Here is a 27961-nt window from a genome sequence, read left to right as displayed (position 1 = left end):
ACTATTTTATAACAGATTTAATAAAACAAATTATTAAAATAATATCCCACCAAACTCATATTATAATAGATTTGTAAGTAAGCAACATTCTTGTATTCTTCATAAGAGAAAACAATTTATGTATTATATCTTACTTTAAATATATATATGACAAAGAAATCAAATTTGTATAGGAATGTATTCAATTAAGCAAAACTAATTATTATGAAGTCTATGAAAGAAGATGGAGTTACTAAGCAGAAGTTCATGAATGAATGTGGCATCAACCAGCTGAGTTTAATGAATACAATGCATAGGGTAAATATTTACAGTGAACTATTCAAGTATGTGCAGTAGTCCTCAAATAATGAGATTGTAAAACCTATACACTGACTCAATTTATTCTCAAAAAATACAGGTCCCATCCTTATTCCTCAAATAATTTGACTATTAAATCACGCATCTAAATGTAACAATACAGGCTGCAAAAGAAAGATAAACCATCAAAACTATGTACCAGTAGCTATGTTGCTATATAGAGGCAGGTGGAATTTAAGGACGATCCTTCTTAAGAGACAAGAAGTGAGCAGCAAAAGAATCGTAATCGGGTAACTTCGGATGAACGTGCCCAACCTTCTGATTAGAGGAAGTATCTGCATTAGAATCATCTTGGCCCTCTTTATTATCTTGTATCACTGTTTTTGGAGAACTGGAAGGTTGCAACCTTGCAGTTGATTTCTTAACTTCCCCATGCAAGGATCTTTTCGGTTCTGAAACTGGCTCAGTTGCTTTATTTTTGGCTGATCCAGGCTTCGATCCTGTCCAATTTTCAGAGCTCCTCGTCATGGATGAAGCATTTTGATTACTATTCTCGTAAGAAGTCCTTGAAGATTTCCATCCAAGTGTTGTGGCAGGAGTCACAGAAGGCTTGGATAAAGGAGCATCCCTTGAACTTAAACCTGTTGTGCCAGCTTTAGGAGAAGCCGATGTCCTTCGAGATATTCCTCCAAGAGGACGGGCAAAACCTGGTGAATTTTGTTTAGGAAGTTCATCTTCAAAATCACTATTATCAGAATCAAAGTATGTAACAGAGGGCCTTGAGCTGGATTTATTTTTTGCTTCACTTTGCTCCTTCTGAATGCGAGGTTCAATAGTACTAGCAAGAGTCTCCTTTGAATTTGCAACCGTGCGATAACTATTAGAATCAGAAGATATGTTGTGCACTTCCGAGGCCGCAGTCTTGTTTCCTCTGCGCACTTCCCTCGTGTACTTGTCCTGAACAGGAGTATCAGAACCAATCGAAGCACTCCCAGTTGGCAAAGATTTTTCATTCTGGATTGAAGTGTTCCCCAATGACGATGAAACATCATCCAACGTATTCTTAATATAAGGTGGCCGCTTCAAACCTTTATTGCGAAGACCACCCTTCAAGGTACCATAGCTTAATTCCTTGCCACTTTCAGCCTGAAATTCCTCCAGAGTTTCAGTGTCATTGTTTGCCTCAAGATCCAAACCCGATGAAGAGCTTCTTTCCTTTGTAGATGGCAGACGTGCTGACACGTCATCATCATAGCCAAAATTCTTTTCTGATACAGTAGCGGTGTCTACCCTTGTTTCAAAATGCTCTTCGATGGTGTCTGAACCAACTGAAGGTGACAACCAAGACTTTCTGTCAGTGCCCATATTTTTATCATTTCTTGATGAGGACCCTAGATCCCCATGGCTTGCAACTGGATTAAAGGAAGAATTTTCATAATCAGAGAGCCCAGAATGCTTAGACTTTACCAAATCCACATCGCTATCTGAACCTGGGTCATCTGAATCATCAAAAGTGACAGGCAGTAACAAGTCTTCTTTTTCAGAAGAAACTGCAGAAGCTGTCAATCTTTCAGAAGCCTCAGAAAAATGTGACTGTGTACTAAACCTTGTCACTTTCTCATCAACGTTTTGTCCATGCCTCCAAGAATCAACTTGTGATCTGGCACCAGGGGATGAGACAAACAAACCAGATCCCTCCCCACTGTACTTTTTATCAACATCATACTTATAATCATCACCGTCCTCTGATCCAGAATCATCAAACAAAACAGAAGTATCATTATAAGAACTTGTTCCCATAAAGTTTCTCTGGGCGTTTGCTTCATCAGCAACAAAAAGGTCTTCCACAGCTTTGTTCTCAGTCTTCCAGCCATTCAAGTCCAAATTATCATTGTGATCATCAGTTGGAGTAACGAGATGAGAAGAGGAAGCTTCTCTAGATGGTTTATTTGTCCTTACATCTCCAAAGTGATAATTGTTTTCAGTATTCAAATCAGTGTCATCATATAGTTCAGTCACAAAAGCTTCTTCATTTCTACCTGCTTGTGTTCTTGAACTTATTTCATGTGAGTCACTATTCTTTTGCTCAAATGAGTCCTTATGATGATATATATCAGCCATTTGAGAACCCTCAGTAAAAGGTTTATCATCACCAAAAGCACTACCAGACTTTAATGAACCTGACGGGGAATGTTTGACCACATTCTCATTACTGCTCCGGTAATATTTGCTGGGTCCTCCTACCAGATTATCTTGTTCTCTAGCAGAAATCTGTTCATTGTGCGTCTCAGAACTGCTTCTATGGAAGTAACCATCAACAGAACTAGTAGAAATATCTTTGTCATCATGAAAAGTGTATCCTTGGGGTCTTTCATCTCTCAACCCGTTGCCAGAAGAACTATGTGATCCACTTGAATACTGCCTTGTCATGTTTTCACGGTTTGAAAGTTCCGCAGCTGCCCTTGCAGCCATGCTAGCACGTTCAGCAGATTCTGCAGCTGCCTGTGCAGCAGAAGCAGCATCCTTGAATTCCATTGTCCAATTTTGCCTATTCATAGAAAAAGCACTCCTGTTATCGGTGTATGAATCTAGAAAATCCGTTTCTTGACTTCCAGTTCCTACAAGAAAGAATCCCAAATATTCAGGTAACAGACACAACAAAAGCCCAGAAAATAAGGTGTAAGCACCATTTTCACAAAAAAATACCTGAAGATCTGATTTCTTGATCCTTTCTAGCAGCAGCACTTGCAGTCTGCTCATATGAATTTGCTGATACATGATGCATTGGTTTAACTTGTGAAGCACGTATATTGGAAGGACCCTTTTCATCATGAACAGGTAGAACGGGGATTTGAGAAGGTTCAGCATAAGCAGCCTTCTCAGAAGTACTTGGTCCAACCTTAACATACATATACACATACAATATCAAACTAAATAATCCAACAAACGTTTTATATCAAAATAAACCAAAGAAAAGCTACAATTAGTAGTGCCTACCAACAAGTCTTGAGAAGACTTTACATCATTTTCTTCAAATGACTTGGGCTCCCATTTGATATTATGCTCCTCAGCAATTGCAGCCAGTATTTTTATCTTGGTTGGACCATCAGGTGCTTTGGCAGACAATTTTTCAACCAACTGAAAAGACAGAATTAAATTAGAAATAAGCTTTAAAATGATCTTATCTTACCCAACTTCAAGCAGGTAGAAAGACTTACCATGCGACTTACACCACAGTCAGGGCGTAGTTCAACAGCTGCAGAAACAAATTCTTTTCCGTACTTGGACGTTAATTGCTTCTTCACATCTACGAGCTCTGGTACGTCTGAACATCTTGGAGATGCAAATATTACACTTGAAACCGCTTCCTTCAAGTCAATGGGGCAGTTTCTGGAAAAGTTTAAAGAGGGGAAATGATAACGACATCAATGCAATGAGAGGGTACGATCATAACAACAAACAAACTTATAAACTGTATGAAACAGTATTTTCAGAATCAGAAAACCCCATGCAATAATCCCTTCAGACACCCACAATTAATGTTAAAGCAAGAGACATAAAGACATACATGGCATTCAAACTTTTACATGAATGATAGATATAGAATATCAATTAAAACATGATTTTTAACATCAAAGAACAACAATCCCTGTAAGTCATGCCTAAAATCATTGGGAACGAAGCTAACAGGTGGCACTGGCATGTTACATAATTAGTTGAGGATGATTCTCGACTGAGGGGCTTTGTTACTGTATCTATACCAAATGCACTGTTTATATTCTTACATAATACCTTGTACAATGGCATAAAAGATAAAAACTCATTGATCAAATCTATCATCTTACCCAACGTCGTCCTTTCCCTTTATTTAGCTATTTTTATTCTGCCAGATCTATGATCAGGCCCAAGTCTGATTCTCTTTAATTAAGTCCTCTAAGTTACAAGTATAAAAGAAATAGTTTGCCCTAACGTGATCGCACCTTCGATTGATAAAACCTAACAAAATAATAACATACACACCCAAATCACGTAATATTACTTCCGTGCAGTCAAATCTACAAAAGGGAAGAGGAAAAGTTTATGTTCCCTCCCCCTAAACTAGCACAAACATTTTTAAACAATGAAAACTGTTCAACAAAGTGAAATGAATAAAGTAACCAAAGTAAAAATGTGCTTAAAAGAAACTGATAATTTAGCTGTGTTAAAATACTTTTGTGATTCGATCATGGGCAAACGTGCGGCGATAAGTTCACAGTATATCTCAACAAGATCGTAAGCTGTCATCGTCTTCTCCTCCCTGACAACATGTTCAACCTAAACACAAACCAGACGAAAAGTCAACACAAACAGAATCCCCAAAAACGAATGCAATCAAAACCTCAATTGTGACATCAAACAGAAAACAGACAACATAAAATCGATGAAAAAAGAAAACCGAGTTATGCTGTCATCGTTACCCGGATTCTAGCAGTTCGGTCCTGACCAGACTCGAGCAATTGAGCCAACTCTCTCTTGAGTTGCCTCACCTGCGCTTCTCTCTTGTTCCTCAAAAGTTTTACGCGTGAAACGGCGAGCTTCAATGCCGTTTTGCTGCACAAAACAAATTCAATTGAACAAAAGCCGCTATGATTCTCACTCTCTTTAATCAAAACAATACAAGCAGAGATCGAAGGCGTACCACTTCGCGGGCTTGAAGCTTCGATGCAGCATAATTTGCACAAATTCAAACTGAAAAAATGAAGAATTATTGTGTTTATTTGTTTGTTTATCAAAGATTAGCTGTGATGAGAAATGAAGTAATTGAGAAGAAGGCGAAGAAGAAGAAGAAGAAGAAGAAGAAGAGAAAAGGAACTTGCAGGCGAAGAACGAGGGAAAACGAGTGAAAATTTTATTGCAATTGAACTTTCGTCGAAACCTGACAAAAGAATACCAAAGAGAAGAAACCTTTCTCTACGTTCTACGCCATAAGGAAGGAATAATTACCTACGGGGAGCTGCATCCAAGTCAATAATGGACCTCACTTCAATTTTTTTTTTCTTTTTGCCAAATGTTTTATTTATTATCTTTCTAAGATGAAAATTATGTTTATTTTTTATTTTAATAACTATGGTTTATTAGTATAATACTCGTAGTGTCATAACCGAGTCCATCTTGTATATTAGCAGGTCTGTTTACAAGGTTAATATCTAAATGATATTTATAATATATTAACGTGAATCAAGAGTAATAAGGCAGGTCTCTCTTTCAGTTAATGACGTTTGGAATTCAATTTGGGTTGGTATTGTGAATGGAATTTGAAATATTAAGAACTCGTCATTTTTAACAGTGGAGTGACAGATGTGTCTGAGGTGTTCGCTTAGGTGCAAGTTAAGGTATGATCTTTGATTCATGCAAAATCTGGTTTTTCTTATTTCCCGTATTCTAGTTGGGTTTTAAATCCTTTGGATTGTATGAGGTTGATTATGTAATGTTGGGTAGTATTGGTCTGGTAGCCCATTTGACAAACTGGTAATAGAAGTTATTGTCAGGTATTTATGTATAAGGATTGAACCACCCTGAAATGGTTCCTATTTTTTATTTTTTTATTTTATTACTAAAAAAAACGTGAATCAAAGATTTCGGACGATCAATCTAAATAAGAAAATAGCACATATGTACAAAAGAAAGAATGTGAAGCCTTTAGTGTATATATTAGAGAATGCATGAACATGAAAGAGGAAGAGAGATCACACACTAAACTAATAATATACTTATTCTTATTCTTAATCACTCGGAAGGTCTGAAACAATATTAAATTTTATTGGGTCATACATTAAGATATGATTATTACTTTGGTTTTTGAGATAATTATTATAAAGAATAATAAACTTATTCTGGTAGTTTGTGAACAAAAATAATAGTATTAAATTATTTTACATAAATAATATTTTTTATTTTAAGAAATAGCTTTTGATATTAAGAAAAAATTAGAAAAATATAAAATCAGTTTGTTCACCGATTCAATGGTCCAATCATATTATTTATTGAGTTTAGGTAGGTTCCGACCACCATGTCTAATAATAAAAAAGTAAATAAATAAAAGCACGTCTTTTCATCGTGCTCACGAGGTAGTGACACGTGATGTTACTGAATTGGGTCTATTTTTCATTGAGGAATTTTAAAATAAATGACAAGTAATTTGATTAAATAAATAAATGTATCAATTTAATAATACTTTTCAGTTTCCAATGTGTTAACAAAACAAAAAAAAAAGGAAAAAGTGTTCCATTTTATTTTTGTTTGACCGGTAGAAGAGTTGATCAATCACTTTTTAGTTTTAGAATAAATATTTTTTATATTTTAATCAAATAATTTTTATTACTTTTAAATAGGTTTATTTTTTATTTTTTAATGATAAAACACTCCTTTTTAAGTTATATTATTTATAGAAAGGTTAAAAAAATGTCTATATTTATATTAATTTTATATCCTAAAACTTTAACTTTTATCATTTTTATTTAAATTTTTAGTTGATATGATATTCTAAATAAAATATGGAAAATGAACATTACCTTATATAAAATGTAAGAGAAATGAATATCATTTGCTAAAAATAAATAAATATATTGCTTAAAAGTGAGAGAGGGTTCAATGTTACTTTATTAGCAACATGAATGAGCGAATGTCTATTTTTAAAATATAAGAAACTTAAGTGTTATTTAGTATGATTTCAAGAAGGTTGGTACAATTTTTTTGTCATTTTACTCTTAAAAGAAAATAAAAATTAAATTATGTAGGAACAATAGTAACTTTGTAAATTTTGTAAAATAATTATGTGCTTGTGAAAAACAACTACTTTATATTACTTTAACATGAAAATATTTCACTTTTAACAATAACATTTATCCAATAATAAAATAAGTTATAATTATAACTTATAAGTGCATGAAAGGTATAAAGAAAAATACCAAGAACACATAATTTCTAAGAAAAATAACTATGACTAAAACAAGAAAATATATTTTTCTTAAAAAAAGTAATTTCTTTATTTCTTTATTTAGTATTTCTTATACTTATAAATTTTACTATTTGTTCTTTATATTTTTATATAAAAATATATGTAATATTTAGCTTAGGTTGTATCAGAGTCTATTAAGATTAAAATTAACTATAAGGTCTGAACCAATAAGTGCAAGAAAGTAATATGCATCTTGTTCTAGTCGGATGAGATGACCCTTAACTAGAGCATAAAATATACCAGAAATAGTGGTTTCCAATCTAGTTGTGCGTGTTCTTGGTCGGCCTTCTTTTCCTTTTATGTTGGATCTCTTTCCTTTATGTTTCCTAACTTTTATTGTCCATTAACATTGATATTCCGCATATCTGTCAATCATAACTCCTAATATCTTTAACGGTAACAACGAGATCTTCTATTAACTTTCCGAATCGGAAACAAATCACTCCTCTAACTATAGGATCGGCCCATAACCCCACACATCTCACCACCATTCAAACTTATTTTAGACTCATGTGAAGTTCAACCAAATACTAGACAATGAAAGGTTCATGCGAGACAAACATAAAATCTTTTGATCACACACCTCTTAACTTATTTTAAACTTAATAGGCCTAAATATATCATGATTTACAACTATTATTTACATTTACTTTTACAAAGAAAAATAAATGATAGATCCAACATTTTATAAGTCCAAAAAATACAACATTAAGAAACTAATAACTATTTTTTGTCATACTTGTGTTATTCTCATTGAAATTATGTGTTCTAACTCTTTTTTAGACGCTATTGTTATTACATCTATTTATTCATTCATCAATTAGACGCTAAGAGACGGCAAACCTAACACCAAAATTAAAATATGTGTAACACTTCTCAACCAAATTAATAGAAAAAAATATAAATGGAACATACTCATCATTCAATTTTACACCTCCAAAAACATCTACTAAGATTGTTATTCAAGTCAAGAAACATAACTTCAACAAATCGTCAATGACTCTAAACCCTCCTAACAAAAATATTGTTGATTTTTCACGAACTAATCTTAATCTCCCAAGGTTGAAAGTTTGAAAATCTCTTCATTACTCATGACCTGGTACATATGTAGGAACCAACCAACCAAACAACAATATATCACTTTTAATTATGACTACCAATTTCAAAATTAATAAATAATTTTCTGAAGCATATGCATGTATTGTTGCCTTATTAGTCCCAAAACTCAATTTTATTCAAACTTAGCTTTAATTGCCAAAAAGAAAATGTATGCATTTGTAATTTTATGTCACAAAAAATATATTTTAATAAAGAAATGATAACGACCTTTTATTAATTGCTTCTCTCCTTCTTCTTTTTTAATAATACTCATTACTACACTATTTTGTATTGAGCATTTATTGAAAAAAAAGGTACTTTTTTATAGTAACATTCTTACTCAAAGCACAATTATGCCGTGAAAAAATAGAAAAAAAATTACTTCTGAATGATAAGATAACATTAATATTTGTTAAAAAAAATGGAAAAAAAATTTCAAAAATTAATATTCACATGACACGACTGATTTCATTGTTTTAATTTGAGTATCTGAACTAATAACCTAAATATCTCAAATAAGTGGTGTGAAAAAAAAATACTCAGTTTAAAATCCTCTCTGTATTTAATTAATGGATCTTGTGAATAACTTTTTTCAAAAAACAATCTTATTTAAAACACAGTTAGCATTAAATATGACTGCATTTTCTAAATTTCCTAATGTTGTGATCCCTTCTATCAGAGAACTATAGTATAAAGGAAATGGAAGATAAGAAACACTGTGATGTGGTATTAGTTACTATTGAATAAGAAGATAGAAAATGAATAACAGTGGCTTAGGCATGCAGAAGAAGATTACAAGATCAACTTTCTCTAATGTTCTGTTAGCTTGTTAGCTTCTGTCAAATGTACTGTGTTCACAGACAAAGAAATGAAGAAATATCAACTATTCAGATTCAGAGTTTCGTGGGAAAGAGAAAGAGAAGAAAGAGAGAAGTTTTTGTTAATGGAGGAAGGAGGAAGAACTGCATGAAGAAGAGGGTTGTTGTTCCAGTTTGTTAGTGATCAACAGGCTCACCCAATTGGCTGAGCAAGATGGCCAAATCCATGCCTCTTATCATCGTAGGTGCAGCTGTAGTGTAAGGACACTCCTTCGAAAACCCAACCTTGCCAGATTTCAGTTCCTTCATCAGGCAAGCCTTTAATGTCTCATGGCATTTCACATGAGTCATTCCTGTAAAATCATTCTTTTCGTTACTCTAAACCAATCACTCAACTACACAAATAATCACAACTGAAAACAAAGACTCTAGTGCAGATTTGGTAAATTACAGAACAAAGTTACACATGGTTTCAGTTTCAACAACAATAACAAGTAAATTTTTTTAAACCTTATCTGGTAACACGACCTTTCGACCAAAACCAGCATCATGCTAATTCGACTTGATTAAAAGAGATAAACATGGCATGATTAAGGAATCATTAAACTCACACTAATCTTTACACAACATAAAGCCTAATAGAGAAGTATAAATAAGAGGGAACCTAAATACTGTTTCCATACATAGAGCAAAATGGCATTGGAAAATTCTGAGTTCTGACAACAGAATTAGGAAGAAGCTTGCAAGCATGCAATGCAACACATACCATGAATTGGTTTTCCATTCGAACAATTCACAGAATTGATTCAACAGAAGATTAACATAAAATGGACCCAAAAAGAAATAGGCACATAAGAATGAAATAACAGAAACACCAATTGGGGACAGAAACAAAGTTAATGTTGGTGCAGAATGTGAAAATACCGAGTTTGCCAACGCAGTCGTCGTGGGTCATGCAACAAGCGTCAAGATCATCGCATGGTTTCTCGCCGGGACAGCCAGAATACCCCACCCCGCAATACTTGCCGTATCTGATTCCAATCGCTGAATTTCGATTATAAAATTAATTAGTATCAACCAAATTAACGATTACTATAGCATGAACTCAACGGAATGGAGTAGAATCTTACTGTCGCACTGCTCCGTAATGCATGTGGTGCTGCAGTTTGGCTGAGCAGAGCAGTGGGGGGCGGCGGCGAGGAGCAGAGAGAGGAGGATTCCGAATGCGGCGGTGGCGCGTGACATTTTGTGGCGAAATTGAAGAAAAGGGTGGTGGATGGTTGACGCCGAACTCTCCTTCCCCCCACGCTTGATCTGTATTTGGGTATTTGCAGGCACAACACAAGCAACCTCGTATTTGAAGTCCTAAATAAAATAAGGTTTCTTGTGTTGGTTGTTATGCCAAAAATACCAAACCACCCTTCAGATTGTTGCCAAAGCAGTGGATGTCCTTTCTCTTCTCATCTTTCACAATTACCATTTGCACCATACTTATCTTTAGCCTTTACTTATTTTAAACTTATGAACTTTGGAGGATAATGTGTTATGATAAAGGATATAAAAATGTGTATAATTTTTAAAATGGAGAATACGATTTCAATAAATATTTTTTAAATTCACACTTTATGTATCTTACGAGTGTCGTACAAATGTTCGTGTCCGATACATGTATCCGAGACAGATACACAATTTAATAAACGTGTCCAAATCTCATAACTTATGATTGATGATGGAGGAAAAACAAAGAAAAATATAACTTTTTTTTCTTTTCAACCAACATTACTAAATACTCTATGAGTCTCTCATAGTATATTAAAAATCCTTCATGTATAGTTAAAAATGTCAAACACTGTAACTAAGGATTGTGAAATTGACAAGAAAATGAGGAAAATCAATGTAGATATCATGTGTAGTTTGATCTTGTTCAGTTTTCACAACACAAACCAAATCACAGTATAAAATGGTTTTTTAAGTTTTGTTTTTCAATGTTTGGTTTCGTGGTTTTTTTTTTTTTTTGATTCATTTAGCGATTAAAAATGGTTTTGTTCGATTTTGAACGCATTAGCATGGGAAAACGTGAGGATTAGTTTGGGTAATTGTTCAACAAAATTTGGAGAGTGTAAAGAAGAAAGGAGAGGTGTAAATAAGAAAAGGCCTCTTTCTTGTAGAAATAATAAAAGACCCAACTAAGCAGTATGTTGATCCATTCCGTGAGAAGTGATTTTCTTCCTGCACCCCAATGATTTCTTCATGTATCCCACATCGAAATTATTTATTTTAGATTTTACAATTCGAAATAAAAATTGACATTCTAAATTTGTACTGGTATGGGCAAGACCGACATTCAATCTCCCTGACCGAGACTCACCTAACTGCCCGAGACCTGGTCTACTTGACCGAGACTAGAGAAACCTAATCGAGACCATGGAAACTTAGCCAAGACAGGAGAAACTGCCAGGATCGGTCAGGCCGGCCGACACATACATCAATTAACGTTCAAACCAAGGTCAGTGAAGTTAATCTGTCGTTAAGGATTAGGTAATACAACCATAAGTGAGATTCACTCCACTAATCAGGCCCAATAAGATAAGCCTATTAAAATAATATAAATATAACACATCCCAAGGAAAAATGTACGTCATTTATTACTGTGCACTTACTCGAATACTGATCATCCGCTTTACTAACTTGAACATTAGAGTGCCTTCCGGGCAGGTACCCTCCATCCGGTGTTCACCCGAGATCGAGAACCGAAGGAGAAGCACGAAGACGAGAAGGACCCAGTCAAGTACCCAACAACTTGTTCGACCGAAGGAGGAAGACAAAGACTTCAATAATTCTCTAAGTCTCATCTCCCTAGTAGGAACAAAATCATATAATTTAAAATAAAAAATTTGTATTTTGAATTATATAATATAAAATACAAAATTTACGTTCTGAAATGTTGAAATGTGCAATCTAAAATACAAAATTTATATTTTAGAATATAAAAAATCACAAATTTTAACTTTTGATTCTAAAAGGATTTCACATTCCATAATTAAAAAATATAAAAAATAATTTAGATATTTTTTCGAAATATAGAGGTACAAGAAAAAAACCGCATGGAGGGTGCAGGAAGAAATTACATCGTGAGCCTTAAAGTAAGAACAAGTTCACAAATACTCTATTTTTTCATGAACATAATCCACTAGAGTTCTAATATTTCCTCTCAGATTAAAGATGGTTATAATCAAACAGATAAAAGAAAATCAAAATCAATTACTATTTTAATATATTTTAACAATTTGATTCGAATTTCGATTTAAAAACTAAAAAGTGATCTACATTGTTTTGTTTATTGTATTTAAATCAAATATTATATATATATATATATATTAAATTAATTAAACTAGGATAATAAATTTATACTGTATTTTTTAACCATGAAATTATATAAACCAATTATTAATGAGAGAAATTTAAAATTGTTAATTCACAGCCATTATAAAAAAAAAAATATAGTAATTTTATTTAACAAAAACAGTAAAATTGATACAAACAAAACTATATTACATTTGTTCATTTAAATTTTTATATTAAATTAAAATAATAATAAAACTGTATTTAATTTTCTTCCTATGGCGTGACTCATACATACATAACAATGTCCTTTAAATGCATTTACACATTTTTAATTACAAATTAAAAACGTAGACGTACCATAACTTGTTCTTATTAGAGACATTTATCAATTTAAACTAAAATTGTTATCATTCTATAATTAGGACGTTGACTTTTCCCATGGGAAATGAATGCTGAAATAAATCATTTTTTTTTTGTGTCAAGAAATAGTCAACAAGAACAATAAATATGAAGCAAAACCATAGAAAATAAAAATCAAAGATTCCCACAACCACCTTAATATATATACTTTTTTTTTATGCATCATAAATAATATTAGTTTGAGTCGTTCATAATTAAATCATCTAATAAAGCTTCCATTTGGCATGAACCATACTCTTTCATTCGTAACATTTTCTGTAAACATTTTTTTATATTTAAAATATTACTTTGACTTTACTTTCATATATTAAAATACCTTTCCAATCATTTAACATAATTTTGAAATAATTTCGGCAATCATGAGATTAGAGATACAATTTGAAGTTCTTTATTAAATTGTTTTACTAATAGAACTTTTATATTTTTGTGAGATTTTCTTTCATGTATTCTATCAAAAATTGTAAAAGTTTGTTTTTTTTTTATTTGAATTTCGTATAATTCCATAAAATATTTATGAAAAATAATATCAATGTCGGTTTCTAATATTTAGTTGGTGTTGATTTTTTATTCATTAGAAAAAAAAGGTGATGTTATTTGCAAGTCAAACCTAAATCGGTCATACAAATTTCAAATCTTTAAATAGAGAACAACATTTTTGAGAATTTGGTTAAATTAAATTTATTTAACTTTCGAAAGAAAAAACTTAATCGTTGAAAAAATAAAATAAAAAACTTAATATACCATCTTGGGTGTGTACTATATCGTTCTGAAATAATGTGATCTTGTTGACTTTATGCATTTTGCAATTATTTGATCAAAGTTAGGAGTTCAAAATTGGTGTCCACAAGTGTGTGTTTGTTTAAAAGTTCAAACATTTTTTTTATCAGCTAAAAGTTCAAACATTAATATTCAAATCATTATATATAAGACAAGAAATTTGACATTGATTAGAGTTTTGAAAACAAAAACAATTTAAATATGTATATATGTTGCAAACTCTTACTCTTAATTATGGTGTTGGTGTTTGTAGTCTTAGGGAGAATAATTTTTTTATTTTAGTCACAACAATGAAATGAATTTGATATTTTTTATAATAATTGCTTCAAAAGTTTTACATTCATATTATTTTTGTCATTTTTTTATTGACAATAAAGAATATAATAAATGGAAGTATTTGACCATACTTCAACCCTATTTACAAACAAGAAAAAATTAATTTTATTATCAGCCAAAAATGTTTTCTTCGCGTTCAGATAGATATAAAAAATAGTTTATATCTAAACCTTAACCAGCAAAAAAACATATATAGTGGCTAACACTATAAAAAACGTTGCTTCTATCCAAAACGTTGTGAATATGAGATTATACATTTTAAATAAAAAACTCATCAATAATCCTTTGCTCATACTCCGCTATATCTAGGCAAAACATTCCATAGGCATGCATATCTAATAGCGATAGCTGCCAAAAGAACGTACGAGCTACATATTTGAGTTCTACTTGGAGCCTATTCTTCTTGAGATCAAAATTATCCTGCAAAAAACCATAATCTCTAACAAGCTACAAAGAAAAATTTTATCTGGACTAAATGCCTGAGGTTTAGTTTAACAATTGAATACATAAGATAGGGTTTAACACAAGTCAGAATGGACAACTTGGGGAGGAGAGGTATGGTGTTGGAGAGTAATAGGTATGTTATGTGCGATGGTGAGGAGGAGACGATTAACATGTCTTTTTTAGATGTAAAATAGTTTGGTTGATTTGAAATTTGTGCCGCCAGTGGATTAGGGAGGAGTCAGTTTACCATTAACACCTTTTGAATTTAGCTTATCTTGGACGTCGAACCAAAAAGTCAATAAAGTATGGGGTTGCATGTAGACTGTAGTGGTTTGAGAGATTTGGAGGTATAAAAATAGAGTTATTTTCGAGAAATGTAAAGTTGACCACAATGAAGTTTTCACGTTAGCTTAGTTAAAAGTCTGGTATTGGGTGACAAGTAAAGAAAAGTTAGCAGTTTTCACCTTTGCTCAGTGGTGTATTGATCCTAAGACTTGTTTGAAGTTTTGCAGAATGGGAAGGATTGGATAGATGTCCGATAGAAGGTAAGAGGTGACAAGTAAAGGGCGAAAAAGTAGGGATTTGGACGATCTTGCTTTGGTCGCAAATGTAGTGTTTTGCTTTAAGTTAAGAGGGTTTGTTTTCTATTTTGTTTTTTTTTTTGTGATATGCTCTTTAGAGCTTTGGTTTACTTAAAAATGAGGGGAGTCATGTTTTACTTACCTAAGACCCTTACAAATTTTGTATAAGGGTTGATACATCCCTTAAATATTCATTTTTATTATATTCAGAAAAAAAAAATATCAATCATATGAGAAAATTGTTATTGAAAAAATTTAATAAATCTACACCCAAAATTTTAATTGCTATCGGTGAATGGCATGAGTAATTTCTTTTTATAAATCAAAATCGAAAATCAGTCTCTTTGTTGATTAATATTCTTTCATATATAACATATTTCGTTATCGTAAGTGAAATTAAAAGTTGATATGAATTTAAGGGACAACGAAAAGATTTTTCACATGTTTGGTACAGTTTGAAACAAAAATTATAAGATTGGTTGAACTTCAAAAAGTTGTGGGTACATGAGATAAGTCAAATTAAAGTGTATGAAAGTTTGAATAAAATCTTATTCAGCATTTACAAGTTACGTCTTTTTAATATGTATCGTACACTATGCACAGAAATCTAGGGCACTCTGACCAGTTTCTACATTCATACATGGCATCATCATCACATTACCACATGCCCTTGCATGCATGGACCCACATGAAGTTTCTCACACTGTGAAGGTGGTGATGTGCATGATCATGATTCATGCACGCATACATGCATCATGATCATGATTCCAATATCATGCATGGGTCCACGTGAAGAATCTGATGCGTAAGACTTTGTGGATGGTGAAGGATAAGGAAGTCCTACACATGTATGGCGTACGATTAGGTAAGTAGGACTTCATATCTACCACCAACTTCAAATTTAGAGAAAAAGCCATGCACAAGTCAAAGCCCAACAATAAATCATTAAGGTCATTTCATGTGTAATAAGTGCATAAAATATAAACATTTTATGTTTATTATATATGTTAGGAATTTTAATTGTGGGAATGGGAAGTATATGAGTTTTATTATATATGTTAGGAATTTTAATTTGTAGGAAAAAATTGTATAGTTTATGTTTTTCATCTTGTTAAAAAATAATAAACATTTTAAGTTTACATATTTTCATAGAGTCACTCTTGCTTGTTGATATATATAGTGAGTTATAAATTCATTTATAATTCTTTAGAATGTAACATAAAAAAAAAAACTAACAAATAAGAAAAGTAATATCTTCTAATTACATGACATTTTAATTTAGATAAAAATGGAAAATAATCCAAATTCTTGTTTAAAAACTTCTACATAATAAGTTATAAAGTGTTCTTATAAGGTCAGATCTAGTCTATCAAGTTCTCCTTTCATCACTTTCTTCAATCTCTTTCTTTGTTGATTCTTTTTGATCTTTCAGTATTTCGTTAGACGAGGAGAGTCTATCTAAAAAGACACTCTCATATTCAAGTTAAAAATAAATATATTTAAGTCACAAATGTTATAATTAAAACATCCTTAACTTTATCTTTGGAACACTTATCTACTTATAGTTTTTTTATATATGAATCTTTCCTTATCATAAGAAATATTCCATACTCATGAAAGTCTAAAATTATTTGATTATAATTGATTATAATTAATCTTCAACTTGTTGAAAAGTTAGAATGATTTTTAATTAATTTAACACAATTGTTATCATATCGAATGATCGGAATGTGAATTTTTTTATTAACAATAAATAAATAAAATAAAATCAAACATTTTAAAATTATTCGAAGTACAGTTAGAGTAGTGATTAACGTAGTCTTCGAAATGAGGTAATTAGTTGAGGTGGGAAAGGAAGAGGGATAATTGTCATTCACCAAACAACAACAAATGACTGCAACTCCTTTTCTCTTTTTAAATGTTGTTTGTTTTGGTCAAATATTGTTCAGTGACATTTTAGTTGACTTGACATGATATAGAATTAAAAAACTTTATTTAATTAGTACCCAGAAGCTTATTAGTTCTATAATTAAGATTTAATTATTGAAAACTACATATACAGATGTTTAATGAAAGAAAGTCAAAGCAGTGTTTGAGTTAGCATAAAATAAACCTGAAAAAGCCCTTTGAGCAAGTGGTGTGTCAATCTAGAAAGCATGAATAGATTATATTCCCTGTTCAGTCAAACCATAAGTGATGTTGAAGGTCTTAGTTAATCCTAATGAGGTGCCTTAATTAGGCTTAATATTTGTTAATTATTACATGGATTAAACTATAAAGGAAATTAACTTGGTGGTGAAGCTACTTATTAATATAATGGAAACAACTTAGTGGTCAATATCTACCCTTGACGTAAGACGCTGTATCACGTGGTGGACCATTCCATGTTTTATCACCTTAAAAACCAAACACACTTAAAACTACAAACCAAACTATAATCTTATCATTTCTTTCTTAATCAACTCGAATATCCACATAAGGATCACAACATCATGATAATAAGTATCCACCATGAAGCATAGGTTAAGTGAGTTTTTCTCTATATTTTATTGGTTAAACCAACTTTGCTACCTGTTAATTATATGTGATTCAAACTCTCAACTCAGAATGAGTTTTTTATTTTATCAGAAAAAAATATAACATATGTCATCCACTTAGTAATTCAATCCTCTTATAAACTAAAAAAAATACAAAACATTTCAAGACAACTTCGACCGTCTACCCTGTCATAACTACTTAAAAACGGTTTAAAATTTAAATATCAGTCCCGTCACCCTATCAGTAAAGAGTTCTAGGTACCAATCAGAAAAACTGTCTACCCTGTCATAACTACTTAAAAAACGGTTTAAAATTCAAAGATCAGTCCCGTCACTCTATCAGTAAAGAGTTATAAGTACCAATCAGAAAACGAGAAACTCGTTGATGGTACCATTCACGACAAAACCAAAAATTTCATAATAGTTTACAGTTGAATAAACAATTATTCTTAAAAGCTGAGTGAAATGATTAATAATTTAATGACAAAGGTTTGCTCCATGATTATTGGTAATTCAGATTAATTAGTAATGATGGTGATACAATATTAGGGTATTTGTGAGGAACTTGCTCAAGTAATTAAAGCAAGCAAACAAGGATTGATAATGGTAACAGCTTTACAGCATTTGCTTTTCTGACATCGTGACTTTCGGGTTCTCTATCTTTCCCGAATAAAGAATTTATCAAAATGGTAACTACAAACCATTTGAAAAAAAATAAAATTACAATATATAAACTGATTAGACGGAGATTAAAATATATATATTTCTAGACGCTCTGTGTCCTTATTCGTTCCATGAAGTGACGTATTCTCTGCAATGCAATTTCCAGAGTTTTTTCACTCATATTTGCGAAGCACACTCTGAACCAACCTGGTTCAGAACAATGGCAAGAAGAACCTGGAGAGATATTGAGCTTCACTTCATGCAGAACAGCATTCCACAGCTCCAATTCACCTTCCATTGTTGGCTTCTCCAAAACTGGACTTAGATTCATCCAGCAAAACAACCCTGCGTTCCCCTCCAAGCACTCAACCCCTGCACTTCTCAACCCTTCAATGATCATTTGGTACCTCTTCCTCAGCCTCTCTCTGTTGGTTTTAATGTAGTTCTCGGTGAAGTTCTTGTCCGACAACATTGAAGCCAACAAGTGCTGTGTCTGCGAAGATATTAAGGTGAAGCTGGACATTCTTCTGGCTGTGGTCACAACCCTGTCGTTGTAGGAGTAAATGGTGCCAACTCTGAAACCAGGAAGGCCAAGGTCTTTGGAGAGGCTATAGACGATGTGAACTCTCTCTGCGTTTTTGTATTGGCGACCGTCTAGGATTTCTGCCACGCTTGTGAACTCAGAGGAGGAAAACACCGAGCCTGAGTAGATTTCATCTGACACCAGATGGATGTTCTTGCGGATCACGAAGTCAAGAATCTCCTCAAGAACTTGACGTGGGATTGTTACTCCTAAGGGGTTTGAAGGGTTTGTGATCAGCACTCCCCTCACTTTGTAGTTCATGGCTTCTGCCTCTTTGTGTGCAGCGTCTAAGGCTTCGGGAGTAATCTGGAAATTGCTTGAGCTGTCACAGTGGATGGGAACTATATTCACCCCAGTTCTCCACCTTAAATCTCTATCAAATCTGTAAAAAAAATATCCAAATTGTTACTAATACGTTAAAAAATCAACCTCATACAAACTAATACAAATAAAGACGAAGACACCAATCAAAATAAGAAAAATATACCAGTGACTTACCCTGGATAGTATGGGGTTGGAACGAGTAAAGCATCTCCTGGGTTTGCAAGGATGAAGGTTAAGAGTTCGTTGGCTGCAGTTGCACCTGCAGTGAGGACTATTCTTTGAGGGTCAAATTTTGCTCTTCCACCTCTCACTTGTTCCATGAAGCTTGCCATTGCAGTTCTGAAGGTTTTAAGCCCATGATAGTCTTGAAACAAAGCGTTCTCTCTGAAGCCAGGAGCTCCTTTTCCCCATGTGGAAGCCTCTGAGTGTTCTTCCAAGTACTTCTCAAGCAAATCAAATGAAACCTGCACCACAATAAATCGAAAGGATCAGTAAGTTATTCCTCCTGTGAAATTTTTCCTGAGTTGACTTCTGATATATGTACATGTACATGCACACTCACTTGATTTTCTGCCAACCCCATTTGTATAACTCCTGAGGGATTGGTGAATTCATCGTAGGGGTTCTCATCATAGGCTTTCCACCCAGCAAAATAAGGGGAATCTTCCCCATGAGTTTCAGAAACTGCAACATTTGAAAGCTCCACACAAGTCTGCTCCATCTCAATACCCATAGCTAGCTTCCTTGCAAGAGAGTTGAATACTCAATTACAGAAAGCAGAAAGGTACTGTGAGAGAGAGAGAGAGAGAGATGGAAAGCTGAGAGAGCGTTGAATGAAGTGTCTGTGTAAACTTCTTCTATATATAGGCTTTGAAAAAATGACAGAAAAAAATTAATGGCTTCTACTTCAAGTTGGCAAGAGAAATATAAATTATTGATTCTCAATAGTGAGCAAATCGGAGCTTTACCCTTCAGACTTTTACAGAAATACTTTATCTGTTGCTACTTGTGACAACTGTTTCGGATCCACACAGAAAATATACGGTGGTTGTTTGGAGGGGGATTTTTTGCCATCATTATAGCTCCCCTTTGCTTGGTTTAATGGAGCAGATAGATTATAATATTTGTTGTTTTTGGATGGGTTATTCAATATGGTTTCATTATATTTAATTATTGTAAAGTGGTTGAGCAATTTCTTCTATTCTCAACCTATGACTAATCAAATCTCTAATTTGGAATCTTGTTTCCAATTATTTAGGAGTGAGTTCGGTTGATCTTATCGTTCTCGAGTCATATTTTGAATATTTCAAAATTCTGATGCATCCACTTCAGTTTCATCTTATTATGGGCAATATTTAGATAGTAATGGTTAACGAGATTTTGAGAAATTGGAATAATTGTTTATTTAAAGGTGGAGCGGTGATCATGAAGTTTTTTTCTTTGAGAAGGTTAAGATTTGGTCTTTGATTGCTTCAAAGATATTATAAGTGAGTTTCTCGTTCTTTGACTGGTGTCTAAAACCCTTGATATGTATGTATTCGATTTAATATTTCTTCTGTAGTTGGTAGTGTTGGAAAGAGACGGTAAGAAATTTCTTTATGATTTTTATGTGTACGTGAGAAGGTACTATTTGACTTTTTATTCAGTATGAGGGTTGAACCACTCTTTAAGTGGACCGATTTAATTTAATTGTTTCGATAAAAATAAATCTCCCTTGCCAAACAAACTCCAAAAATTCCTTTGGAGAAACCAAATTATGCATAAGATCTGCAAAAGGTTTTTAAGTAAATAGAATTTGGGGAGTTCTGGGAGTAGTTATGTTTTGATGACCTGACAAAGATACCAAGTAGCAAAAATGGTCGATTAAGATTCTGATTTGCAAGTAGCTGGGACAAAGAAGAAGCTCCTGTGTGATCTTTCTGACCCCACAATGCATCAATAGCAAACAACAGAATTTAATGACTTGCAAAGTTTCAAGTAAACGTGTTCCTGTGTGTGACTTTCTTTCCATTCAAAGACATTAAGTGCATATTAGAATTAACTTAATGATGTAATCAACACCCTGCTTAGAGTTATGTCATTCTTAAGCTGCATTCACCATTTAGGTATTTTTTATGATCAAAACAACATTTCATTAAATTTGCACCAATTTCCTTAAACCCTTTTGCATTGTCATTGATCATTTTATATGCATCTAATGGAATTATACGCAAAAATTTAAAAACAACAAAAGAAAAAAAATAATAAATCTTTGTAACTAATGATTAGATATTAATTTAAAAATTATTTTATAAAGTTTTATTAATAATATAAACTATTTTAGATACTAATTATTTTTTTAGTTTATAAAATATCTTTAGTTTAGTCAAATAGTAATCCATTATTTTGATCTATCTGAAATTAGTTTTTATTTAATAATTTTTTTACTATTATATAAAATTTAAATTAACCCTGTGCTATTTATTGAGTACTAACATTATCAAAGGAGAGAACAGTTTATGCATAAAACCCAATCATTAATTGTTACCTATTAATTGACAGTGTATTACAAACAATATAAGTAATTTTGATTATTATTATTATTATTATATATATATTATCAATATTTTTTTTTACATAAATATAATATTTTGAAAGAATTTATCTTAGGTCCATCGTATTAACGAATATATGTGAATATAGGAAAACACTTACAAAATGCCCATGTAAGAAAACATGTATTATACTAAATAAATAAATTAAATTCTCATGAGTTAATATATTTTGAAGTACTGATTTTAAATATATTTTCGTGTTTAAATTTTAATTAAATCTTGAAATTAATTATTATTTATAATAAGATTGCCGTCTTCGATAATAATTTTGTTAAAAGTAATTTTTAGTTGTTCAATAATATAAAAATATATACACAGGAAGAAAATTAATTAATTTCTGAAATCTTGTATAGATCTTGGAAGGGTCTTCACTTAATTGTAAAAGATTAGTACTAACCTAAATAAAGACCAAGTTTTGGAAAACGTGCCGACTTATTTATGATTGTATGTGGTTGTGAATCCAATAATGCTAATGATTGAAATGCCAAATAAAAAAAAAACCAGAAAGCAGATAATTGTAATTAGCTTGAATCTAAGAGTTATTATTGAAGCTAATACCTTAATTAGGAACTAAGTACAGAAACACCAACTAAACACAGATATCTCAGACTTAGATATGATTGTATGATACTTTGTTTAGATAATAGTAATTTATAGAAGAAATTTGGTGAAGTATATATGCATGCGTAAGAGGGTTTAGGAGTTGGGAGTTAAGGATATAGTTGTCGGGATTGTGTTGTTGTGGATTCAACCAAGTTGAAGGATGTATTAGTTTTATATATCTGATATAGAGAAAGAAGAGAAAAGGAAGTAAAGAAAATGGTATCAGAATTATTTAAAGTCTATCCGAGCGAGAGTTTGTTGGATTTATCGTGTCATCAGTTATCAAGCCGTTATCAGACCATCCATAACATATATTTTCACGCACGAGTTGGTGGTCTCAGTGTGAGAGAATGTATTGGAGATCCCACATCGACTAGAGATTAGGATATTTCATTTTTTATAACTGAATGCAAATCTGATCTTATAAGTCGGTTTTATGAGGTTGAGTTAAACTTAAATTCACTTCTTATACGATGAATCTTATAAGTCAGTTTTATGAGGTTGAGTTAGACTTAAAGTTCAGTTTTGAACACAATTTATATATTAGTTATATATATATATATCTATATCTATATCTATATCTATATCTATATCTATATCTATATCTATATCTATATCTATATCTATATCTATATCTATATCTATATCTATATCTATATCTATATCTATATCTATATCTATCAGAGTGATTTAAAGTTTATCCGAGCGAGAATTTGTTGGCCTTATCGTGTCATCCGTTATCGAGCCGTTATCAGACTACCCAACATATATTTTTACGCACGAGTTGGTAGTCTCAGTGTGAGAGGTGCATTGTTTATGAGGTTGAGTTAGACTTAAAGTTCAGTTTTGAACACGATGAATGATGTAACAGATATAGATATAGTATAGAAATGAAGTGAGGAAGAAGAAGAAGATTATGAATATAATGATGAGAGGGATGCATGTGGAGAAGAGAAGAAGATGAGGTTTATAGATCTGCAGTTAATATGGTGAATCTTAAAGAATAATAGAGAACGTGAGATATGACGACTGTGCGGCGACTTCGGCCTCTAGGGTTGAGACAAGTATCAAACAGAGGTCTCTAACAGATATGGATTTTGAATTTTTAATGTTAATGGAGACGTAGTTGTGGACTTCTTACTACCTACACACCCTTTTCTACCCTCTTAAATTCCAACATGCATGGCTGGAAAGCATCCAAATTGATCTCTTTCTTCCATAAAAATAATCCTCAAGCTCCATCACTCTTTGCTCTTTGCTCTCTTTGCTTCCAAAATTCTGCAGATCACACACACATTATCTCTAGCTAGCTACACCACAAAGAATAAGACCTATACCTATATACTTATATGGTAGGTCAATTTTCATATACTTCAAATGCAGTATTAAATGATTTTAAATTCACATGAGATTACCAGGATATAAATTATATGGGTGGTTAATTTTAATATGTTCTAGTTTTAATTAGATTTTTTTTATTTTTGTTGAAAATACATAATATGTAGTCCTATTTCTAGAACATTTATCCCTAAATAACATATCCAAATTATAAGAAAATCCATAGAGGTCCTATGGAAGAATTTAGATATTCCAATTTTTTATTTTTTCTAATATGTAAATAAATCGCGAAAATAATTCAAGTAATAAAAGTCCAAGTTTCCTTTGGATCTCAATTCCAATATGATTCTCATGCTTCATTAGTCCATACGACTAGAGATTATGACATTTCATAGTATAGTGGATGCAAACTTCACCTTATAAATCGATTTTATGAAGTTGAGTTAGATTTAAAGTCCACTTCTTAATATGTATCAGAACTATTTCTAGTCTATCATAACGATTATTTGTTAGGCTTATCAGGTCACTCGCTATCAGATTGTTATCGGAGTTGTTAGCTTCGACATGAGGTGTGTTGGAGATTCCACATCGATTAAAAATTAGAATATTTCATAGTATAATAGATACAAACCTCATCTTATAAGAAAATTGAATTAGACTTAAAGTTCACTTCTTAATAATTTTCACACCAATTATTATTTTCATCACATGGTATTTTTTCCCTCTAGGCATCAAATTGTAAAAATGGATAATATTGAGAAGATAATTTATAAATATATATATATATATATATATTTTTTTTTTTTTAAAGTATAAATTATATTGTTTGGTATGTCCTGAAATTTGAACTAATTAGTATTTATTGAATAGAATACGAATACTTATATCAATATTATGTTTCAAGTGAAATTAAATTATTTTTTTAAAGTAATTTTTAGGTATAAGTTTTGTAGATATTTTTTTATTAGAATGTTATTTTATACTAAATAACTAGTTTTTTTTATCAGCACTTGGTTTTATGTAATAAAAAAGTAGTCATTAAGATGAAAGTATTTTTTTGCTTTCTCTCTCTATATTTTAAATGTATTTAATTATTATTTGTATGCAGACCAAAGGTTGCGTTTCCATTGGGTCTAATTAACTGTGAACTATAGTAAAATGAATGTGCAATGGTGTGTTAGGTGGAACAAAAGAAGTCACAAACATATATTTTATACAGAATATGTATAAGAGAAGCTCTTAATTGCCAAGAAAGTGTTACTATTGGAGTCCAACGGAGCATGAAGCAGCCATGAAATTATAATCTGCAGAGTTCTGAAAATGACTGCTGCTCCATTCTTGTGAGGAACCTTACAATGACAATGAAATCATGATAATTACACTGTTTCATTTCGACACAAAATTTGTTTTATAAACTTCAAAGTCACTCAGAATCTAGTAATTAATCTAGATCATACGTGAGAAAGGGGATGTGTTCTTGAATAATCATTTTTAAAAGTTCATTAAAGTGTCTCCACTCATGCCTTTTTTTAAAGACATAAACACTTCATAAACAAGAGTATTTAGCACTAACTGTTGGAGATTCCACGTCGACTAGAGATTAGAGCCTTTCATTGTATATAAGATGGTCGACTAAAGATTAGAGCATTTCATTGTATATAAGAGGGTGTAAATCTCAACCTCATGAACCGGTTTTATGCTTAAAGTCCACTTTCTAATATGATATCAGAGTCATTTCGAGTCTATCCTAGCACTAATATGATACAAATTCCATTGTATATAAGTTGGGTGCAAACCTCAATCTCATGAACCGGTTTTATGGAGTTGAGTTAGGTTTAAAGTCCACTTTCTAATACTAACATAATGTAATTGAGAAGATTAAGAAGATGTAATAAGTCCATAACATGTTAGAGTGATGTAATTATTTTTGCTGTTCTTGAACACTGATTATGATCATGAGTGGAGAAAAAGTTAATATTGAAAGCCCGAGAAACACGTATCGACAATGTTAAACTAAAAGATGGAGAAGTTTAGGGTTGAAAAGAAGCAAGATAAATGGAATTTGTGATAGTGTTGTATCCCCATTAGAGGGGCATGAATCTTCTGAGAAGATATATGAGCAATGGTGAGAGGCCATGTGGGAATTTTTGTTATTTTTTCTGGTGATGTAAGATTATGAGAAGAGAAAGAAGCATAGAATATTAAGTGGGTCGCATTGGAGTAGGCATATTAATATAGGAAGATTCTGTTTTCTCCCTCATTTACGTGCATGACTCGTTCTTACCGTGTTCGTACACACGTTTTTGTTAACAAATACAAATCAGAAATGCTCCTCACAAAGTCCAATATCTGCACAAACATGCCAGCAAATTGTCTCTGACTCTGCATGCAATAATTTTCTCTAGCTTTAATCCTTGCTTAGCCTCACACAAACACCCCAACACACGCACATAAACTGACAAAGTTCCTTGTTATTGTCTTAATGCTCGTTCTGATTCAGAACTCAAAAAACGTGGCACAACACTGTCCACATGCTGTACCTCTTTCAAGCTTCCTAATACATGTTTCAAGCTAGGTTTTAAGACCATCACCTTAATCAGTGCACTCAATCATCAACATAAACATAGTATTTTGATTACATAGTATGCTCTAAAGTTAATGAGAATACCCATGTGACAGATGACTCTTGTTGTGTTCGATTTTTCTTTGCAACATGTAAAAAACTTTTTTCTCGAACAAGACTAAGACTATTGAACCACTTATCAATTAGTTGAATTGTACCTCATTTCTTACTCTTGGACAAACTCTTGTACTCTTGCTCTTCTACTTTTCCTCTCCGTGAACTTTGGACTCAGATGTTACCGGTACAAAACACTCTAACGTTCAAGTCAAACTTCAAAACTCGACACTCAGTATTTAGTACTAGATGATTGCATATCTGAACCTTTGGTATTTGTACTTATTTATATACTTATCGTGGGTCTTTTGTCCTTATTGGACCTAATAAAATCAGATTAGTTAATGTTGAGTCATTGATTAGTTTTGTCATTAGTTATCTTGATCGGCCTGAATCAGACGTCGAGTACTTACTCGGTCATGCGGATCCTAACCAGTACAAAACTCATCAAACAAATTTACAATGATATAACAGGATTAGTTTCTAACTCAAATAATATGGAAAATTTGTGATGAAAGTTTAGAAAAATGATGAGCATGATGAGTTATGTTTCTAACTCCACTTGCCTTTGTATTGGGATCTTGATAAGTATGTGTCTTGTTTATTAGTTTTTTATGTTGCTATAGCCTCCAAGAATTGCCTTTTTGTGTGGAAATTTCTAGGTCTGAAAGGCAAAAATAATTGCAGAAATATGGTGTAACTTTATCCCTACTGTACTGATAACGGGATCTGTGAGCAACACAGATGTAGGATAGATTAAAAAAGGGTTGATTGCATATTCCCTATGTTGCATGTGTGAACCTGAAAACTCCACAAAGGCTATGATGGACATAATCAGTTGTTTTGTCCACCAATATCTGAAAACACATATGATAAAATCTGCAACCTTTTTTTCTCTCATTATGGCTTGGAACTTCTTTGTTTCTATTGGTTTGTTTTCATGTTATATGTTCATCTTCCCCTTTTAAAATAACACAAAGTACAGCTCCATGCCAACCAAGCAATCTCATCACAAATTTAGCAATAAGTGCTGCAAACTCATATATATTGGAACTCATCAAAACATTTATCTACTTTTATTACCAACATGTTATAGTAGTATGGAGTGCACAAAGATTATGCTTCTTAAAATCAAGTTTGAATTCCACTTGCAGTGCAGTGTGATCTTCAGATATCAATATTAAAGAAGTCAACTATAATTATATACATTCAATAATGATGATATGTATATATACCCATAAAACAAAATCATTAAAAAAAAAATCAATTTTATTGACTAAAAATAATTAGTTTCAGTAACAAAAACCTTGATAGCTATTTAGATACCAATTTAAAAATTATTTATCAATAATAGACATTGATTTATAAATCAATAATTTTTTTAGTCTCTAAAATAACATTTAATTTGGTTATTACAGTGACTAATTATTTTTTTTATTTCTAAAATTAATTTTGATTAATGATTTTATTGTAGACTCACCTAAATAATATTTTTGTTTATCTCTTTTTACTTTCTTTCTGTATATTAC

At 32.0% G+C, this 27961-nt stretch overlaps 3 protein-coding genes across 3 annotated transcripts; all 3 read right to left on the bottom strand.

The window, feature by feature from the left end:
* Positions 1-243: 243 nt before the first annotated feature.
* Positions 244-5270, bottom strand: LOC137838916 (flocculation protein FLO11-like; the record flags this gene model as incomplete). Its single annotated transcript, XM_068648125.1, has 8 exons — positions 244-2915; positions 3004-3196; positions 3295-3435; positions 3516-3687; positions 4508-4611; positions 4755-4887; positions 4976-5025; positions 5154-5270. Coding segments are annotated over 8 exons (3294 nt in total), but the record flags the coding sequence as incomplete, so codon positions are not given.
* Positions 5271-9146: 3876 nt separating this feature from the next.
* On the bottom strand, positions 9147-10571 carry LOC137838147 (probable phospholipase A2 homolog 1). The gene is made up of 3 exons (XM_068647387.1): positions 10341-10571; positions 10135-10254; positions 9147-9563 (listed from the first exon to the last, which is right to left on the bottom strand). Exons 1-3 carry the CDS (start codon positions 10453-10455, stop codon positions 9388-9390), a joined length of 411 nt encoding a protein of 136 aa, XP_068503488.1. The 5' UTR covers positions 10456-10571; the 3' UTR covers positions 9147-9387.
* Positions 10572-18143: 7572 nt separating this feature from the next.
* Positions 18144-20055, bottom strand: LOC137838146 (1-aminocyclopropane-1-carboxylate synthase 7-like). The gene is made up of 3 exons (XM_068647386.1): positions 19783-20055; positions 19395-19684; positions 18144-19278 (listed from the first exon to the last, which is right to left on the bottom strand). The coding sequence occupies exons 1-3, from the start codon at positions 19951-19953 to the stop codon at positions 18417-18419; spliced, it is 1323 nt and encodes a 440-aa protein (XP_068503487.1). The 5' UTR covers positions 19954-20055; the 3' UTR covers positions 18144-18416.
* Between the last annotated feature and the right edge of the window lie 7906 nt (positions 20056-27961).

Source organism: Phaseolus vulgaris, chromosome 4, assembly GCF_000499845.2.
Source record: "Phaseolus vulgaris cultivar G19833 chromosome 4, P. vulgaris v2.0, whole genome shotgun sequence".
Lineage (NCBI taxonomy): Eukaryota > Viridiplantae > Streptophyta > Magnoliopsida > Fabales > Fabaceae > Phaseolus > Phaseolus vulgaris.
This window is presented reverse-complemented; position numbering and strand designations above follow the sequence as displayed.

Coding starts and splice junctions, on each gene's coding strand:
- LOC137838147 (XM_068647387.1), bottom strand. CDS start 10,455: ATGTCACGCGCCACCGCCGCATTCGGAATCCTCCTCTCTCTGCTCCTC. Junction 10,255..10,340: donor CATTACGGAGCAGTGCGACA/GTAAGATTCTAC, acceptor ATCGAAATTCAG/CGATTGGAATCAGATACGGC. Junction 9,564..10,134: donor CGACTGCGTTGGCAAACTCG/GTATTTTCACAT, acceptor ATGATTTTACAG/GAATGACTCATGTGAAATGC.
- LOC137838146 (XM_068647386.1), bottom strand. CDS start 19,953: ATGGGTATTGAGATGGAGCAGACTTGTGTGGAGCTTTCAAATGTTGCA. Junction 19,685..19,782: donor TGGGGTTGGCAGAAAATCAA/GTGAGTGTGCAT, acceptor ATTGTGGTGCAG/GTTTCATTTGATTTGCTTGA. Junction 19,279..19,394: donor CCAACCCCATACTATCCAGG/GTAAGTCACTGG, acceptor TTTTTTTTACAG/ATTTGATAGAGATTTAAGGT.